General features: G+C 42.9%; 1 protein-coding gene across 1 annotated transcript; it reads left to right on the plus strand.

Moving 5' to 3' along the window:
• Window positions 1-3,199: 3,199 nt before the first annotated feature.
• Window positions 3,200-5,402, plus strand: LOC123108596 (uncharacterized). The gene is made up of 2 exons (XM_044530352.1): window positions 3,200-3,294; window positions 4,609-5,402. Exon 2 carries the CDS (start codon window positions 4,658-4,660, stop codon window positions 5,228-5,230), a length of 573 nt encoding a protein of 190 aa, XP_044386287.1. The 5' UTR covers window positions 3,200-3,294; window positions 4,609-4,657; the 3' UTR covers window positions 5,231-5,402.
• Window positions 5,403-6,004: the final 602 nt, after the last annotated feature.

A 6,004-nucleotide genomic window follows, 5' to 3' on the forward strand; every position in this document is an offset into this window, starting at 1 on the left:
CGAAGAAAGAGATGTCACTTCTCTCTATATATGTTCATGACGATCTTGTGTAATTAATGGTTTCCTTTAGTTGCTTACTAGCTAGCGTCGAGTTCTCTCTATATGTGTAGTAGCTAGAGTCGACCAATCACGGAAAAAGAGAGGTCACTTCTTTCTATTAGCTCGCTAACACAATATGAAACCCCTAAATTAACCCTCCAAAACCCCAAACCCTCCCCCCCTTCCAAAAAAACAAAACCCCCAGCGACTGCAAGCTGCTGACGCGTGGCCGCCTTTTCGTCCTGGTTGGTGTTACCAACCGGGACTAAAGGTCCTCCCTCCCCCGCCCCAGGCAGCGCCACGTGGAGGGCCTTTGGTCCCGGTTCATAAGCAAACCGGGACTAAAGGTTTTGGGTATTAGTCCCGAACCTTTAGTCCTGGTTCCAGAACCGGGACAAATGGCCCTCTGGAACCGGGACAAATGACCCTTTTTCTACTAGTGACTTCTCATAGGAGATACTTTCAGATAGACATAATCTCCTACTTCGAAAATTAATTCTCTTCTTCGATTATCTGCATAACTCTTCTGACGAGTTTGTGCCACTCTCAAGTTCTCTCTAATCAACCTGGCTTGTTCCTCGGCATTCCTGAGCACATCTGGTCCAAAGACTTAACTTTCACCCGTTTGATTCCAGAACAACGGTGTTCTACACTTACGCCCATACAATGCTTCAAACGGTGCCATCTTTAGACTATTCTGGTGATTGTTGTTGTAAGAGAACTCCGCATACGGTAAACTTTTATCCCAACTAGTACCATACTGCAATGCACAAGCTCTCAACATATCTTTAAGAATCTGATTGAGCCTTTCTGTCTGTCCATCAGTCTGAGCATGATATGTTGTACTGAATTCAACTTCGTTCCCAAAGATTTATGCACTTTCTGCCAAAAGATGGACATGAACTGCGGACCTCTATCAGACACAATCTTCTTAGGAACTCCATGCTGACATACTATTCTTTCCATGTATAGCTCTGCCAATCTTGCCCCGCTATAAGTAGTCTTGACAGGCAAAAAGTGAGCGACTTTAGTGAGACGATCCACTATTACCCATATAGAATCATAACCTTGCTGAGTGTGTGGTAATCCCACTATAAAGTCCATTCCGACTTCTTCCCATTTCCACTCAGGAATCTTCATTGGTTGCAACAAACTAGCGGGTCTCTGATGCTCGGTCTTTACCCTCTAACAAGTGTCACATATAGCTACATACTCAGCCACATCTCTTTTCAATCCATACCAGCAGTACTTCTCCTTAAGATTTAGATACATCTTAGTACTTCCAGGATGGATAGAATAGGCTGACTCATGTGCTTCACGCAAAATTGTATCATGAATGGCTTTCACCTCAGGCACACATATCCTTTTTCCAAACCATAAGGTTCCATTCTCATCTATTCTGAAGCCAGGTGCTTTACCAATCACCACATTCTCAGCTATCTCCTTTAGCTTTTCATCTTCTAGTTGACCCTTACGTATTTTTTGCTCCAACGTAGGAATCACTTTTATCTCCATAGCACTAGCAACAATACCAAGGTTTAGATGTTGCAACTCCGCATACAACTCTTCTGCCTCTGGTCTCAACTTACGATTGTTGTCATATTTCTTCCTACTGAGAGCATCAGCTACAACATTCGCCTTACCTGGATGATAATGTACCTCCGGTTCATAATCCTTGATTAACTCTAGCCAGCGACGTTGTCTTAAATTCAGACCTGTCTGAGTGAATATATACTTCAAGCTCTTATGATCGGTGTAGATATCACTCTTGTGACCAATCAGATAGTGTCTCCAGATCTTCAATGCATGTACCACAGCTGCTAGCTCCAGATCATGAGTAGGATAATTTAACTCATGCTTCCTCAACTGTCTCGATGCATGCGTCGGTGGTGGTGACCTCATGTCCGCTCGCACCGTGTTCGATGAAACGCCAACGAGAGTCAAAAGCTTCGAACCGCATCGGCATCGCTCGGAGTAGCAGCGGGTACACGCTGGAGTGCTGGATGTGATGCTTGGCCATCTCCAACTCACGAGCGTGTAAGAGAGAAATCATGAGACAGTAATGATTTAATTTGGTTTTGCAATGTTTTTATTTTAAAAATAGTTGGTTTATCTTTGTAAAATAGTTATTTACATGAGATTTATTGAACAAAATAGTTTTTAAAGAGCAATTTGCATTCAAACAGTCTTCATTCGTAACGAAGCTACGAGTTCACATTTGCTCTTTTTCCGCGTTTGAAAATTGATGGCAGTTTTACTTAACAAAGCAACAAAATTGTTCTTTTTTACCACAGCAAAAAGAAAAGAAATATCCGGGTGTTTTCTTTTTTTCATTACTAGTCTTTTTATTCATCTTTTTGGGCTGTTAGGGGCTGGGGAGGTGTTCAGGCTAGGGCTTTTATCATTCCGAACGAGTGGGTTCGACTGTTGCCCCTCCCATACCGAACGAAACACTCGATCAGGGGTGCTCCCAAACCGATCGTCAGCGCCATATCGGGTCCTAAATTTAAATATATTTTTTTGCCATCGCAATCCTCAATTGTCATGACAAATTTTAGCTAAATATAATGGCAAATTTTCACTTTTATTGCCATGGCATTTCTTACTCTTTTTATTTGCCGTGGCAATTTTACAAATTTTCATGCCTAAATTACCTATATCTACATGGAAAATATTTAACTATTATTGCCATGGAACTTTCACATTTATTTGCTTACCAATACTGCCTTGGAAAATTTACTTAAACCGCCTTGGTAATTTTTACTACATGGCTAAATTATCTATATCAACATGGCAACATGAAAATTTTCACTTTCATCTTTTTTCAAGGGATTTTTACTTACAAAGCAACTTGCCATGACATTTTTTCTGTGCCATTGCATCTTTTTGTCCATGGCAAAATATTTTTTGTGAAAGACGAATGTCATTCTCTGGTTTGCATCAATGGGATTTTTTAGTTCTCAATTTCCCCCTTTTTAATGGCAATTTTTTTTGCATAGCATAGCAGAGTCTGGTCTTTATTTCACAAGCTTAAAATATGTCTTTTAGTCACAGTACAAACTGGGCCATATTGGGCTCTGTGCTTTTACCCCTCTTGATAACCCCTCTTGCCCTCCCTCCTATAAAAGCCGCCCGCACTCCATCGCCTCGCCGCCGTTCCCCGCAACCCCCTGTCCTCTGTCGACCCAATCTCACATCGATCACCCGGCGCCTCGTCCTCCTCTCCAGATCAGATCTTACGCCCGCCCGCCCGAGGTGAGCACATGCTTGTACATCCCGATCAGCCTGGAGTTCGTTCCGATTGGTTGGTAGGCGCTGGTTCGTAGGTCTCGGATCCAGCCAGCGTGGTCTCCCTCCGCCTCCGGAGTTGCTCGTTCCGATTGTGGTTGGTAGGCGCGGCGCGGCGCCGTCTTGTATCCTGCCTGCCTCTGGCTTTGAGTATTCATTCGTATGAGGAGGAACCTCGACTAGGATAGGATTTAATTAGTTAGGGTTTGTTTGTTTGGTAACACCACCTAGTTAGGGTTTGTTCGATTATCCGTAATAAGGAATCAATCTGACGTTTTAGGGTTTAGGTTTGCTTGGTTGTGGTCAGATTTTGGTTTCTCAAATGGTGTATGAATTCTTCAACTGTGCCTGTCGCGATTTTGGGCGGAAATTGATGATTTCGGGGGCAAAATCCGAGGGATTTTGTGGATGAAAGATGGGGAAACTTGGGGAAACCAAGCAAATCCATGGATCAAAATCAACAAAACTTCATCATGCCAACAAATCACAAAAAAAATTGGGGCTATTTTTGGTGGGGAAATTTCGAATTAGGACGAAAAACAACAAAATCAAAGCTAGAAAACGAATATTAATTTGGATGGAATTCATGCTATGTTGTTCGATTTCAGTTTATGCCTGCCAGAATGTTTAATTTTTTGTTTTATCAACTGTGTTTGAGCGTACTAGATTTTTTGTTGCATATTCATCTTCTTGCTCTGTTTGGATAGGTAACAATTAATATTTGGGATCCTAAAATATTTATGCACTGGCAGCACTTAACCTGCAGCTGCTGATTAATGTTGTAGTCATATGTGCTGCTTTCCAGCTCTCTTGTTTGGATAGGTATTTGGTTATAGTTTGGGTTTATTTATTATCGTTTGTAAATGCTGGTTTGGTTTTCTGTGCTCACTATGCCCTTGCACATGGGATGCAATTTTTTTATTAGCAATTATTTCCCTGCTGTTTAGTTTATTGTTTCCTTTGATGGTGAGGCATTAATTCTGGAGATGCAATTTTCTTGCTCACAATAATACAATGAATGATGGGATCTCTATCTACTTTGAACCAAATTATATTATATTCCCCCCTCTGTTAATTATTTTTCTGTTTTGGTATTCATTCATTTTGTTTAGTTGCCTATCAGTATAAATACATGGCTGGATTGCTTTCACTTCATATTAATAACTATTCTGTCACACAATGCAAATATATATGTTGTCCTAACTAATTAAGTAGAAGCTTGGATTGGTGCTGTATGGTCTCTTCCTGACATTAAATCCTCCTCTGTTTGTGCTGTACCAGCTGGTAGCAGCAACTCTTCTGCTGCAGCCTTCTTCGCCGCCAAAAGGAAATGATGCTCTACCAAATCCACTCCCATGCCCAAATCCAAGACCTGCAGGCCCGCTCCGATGAGTCCATGCTTGTGAGACTTGTCTCTCTGGAGTCGGTGCGCATAGCGTGCGAGTCGTATGCACTCCTCCGCCCGCTGATCATGGAGTCGATGTTCTGGTCATGCTCGGGGCTGGAAATCCTCTCGAAGGTGGCAGGCTTGTCGGTGGAAATCCAAAAGCTCGAGCATGATGTGTTACCCCAGCTCATGGTTCAGGAGGCCAAGCTGGAACGGGACGCCCTGGAAGCCTTCCTACTCATGAAGAACTCAGCTGTTGCGCTCTTACATATGAGGAAGAGCTTTAAGGAAGCCTTGGGCGTATTGCTTCGCGAGGATTATCTGGTCACAGCCAAAGTCAAAAAGCTGAGCAAAATGCTAAAGGATATTGTTGTTCATGTACTCAAAGGTAAATGCAACATTGTCTGGCTTCAGGAGCGTGTCCCGTTGCTGGTCCAGCTGGTCACCGATGTGTTGGAGACCCCGGTTCATTTCTGTGATTCTGATGAGTCTTCTGATGAGTATTCTGATGAGTAGACTTATCAGCCAGCTCGAGGCTGTTGTGATGAGTATTTCTTAGGGGCGTGGCAAACAGTTTAGAATCAAATGTTGCGATGTATTTCTTGGAACCTCCTTTATGTTTGGATGTGTTATTAATGGATTTTAAATGATATGTATTTTGGGTAGTGTTTTCTCATTCTGTGCTAGTCGGGTACAACTTGCAATTACTTTCAGTTTTTTTTTTTGAGAAATACAGTCACATGGAGGTATTCGCTCTTTTTGGGGAATATATGCCAAAAGAATATAGTATCTTAGAAAAGAGGCATACTTTAGAACGTGGATGGATTCACTCATTTTGCTCCGTATATAGTTTTCTACCAGTGAAATCTTGTAAAAGACATATTTAGGAACGGAGGGATCTGTGAGTGTCCATGATTAAAGCTTTGCAAATACCATAAACAAAACTTCACCTTGTACTTGAAGCTGAATTGAATTGAAATGTGATTAGCCTTCCCCTAGCCAGCCAAGGAGGAAGGAGCCCACCGTTCCATCCTCCCTATCTCTATTTCCTCTTGTTGCGCCCACCTTCCCCTTCTCCTGACACGTAAATCTAGTTGAGGACTGCGGCAGATCTAGTTGCGTTGGTCACTGCGCAACAACCCTAGCCACGACGAGCTCCACCACCGTGCGGTCCGGGAGCCGCGGCGCAGTCATCAACTAAACTAGGCTGCTCCACCTTGCCGTCACCAGCCCCTTCTCCGCCCACCTCCCCCTTCACCTGACACGTAGATCTAGTTGCATCGGTCGCCG

The sequence above is a fragment of the Triticum aestivum genome, chromosome 5A, assembly GCF_018294505.1.
Source record: "Triticum aestivum cultivar Chinese Spring chromosome 5A, IWGSC CS RefSeq v2.1, whole genome shotgun sequence".
Classification (NCBI taxonomy): domain Eukaryota; kingdom Viridiplantae; phylum Streptophyta; class Magnoliopsida; order Poales; family Poaceae; genus Triticum; species Triticum aestivum.

Excerpts from the sequence above, each read along its gene's own strand:
- LOC123108596 (XM_044530352.1), top strand. The coding sequence starts at position 4,658 with ATGATGCTCTACCAAATCCACTCCCATGCCCAAATCCAAGACCTGCAG.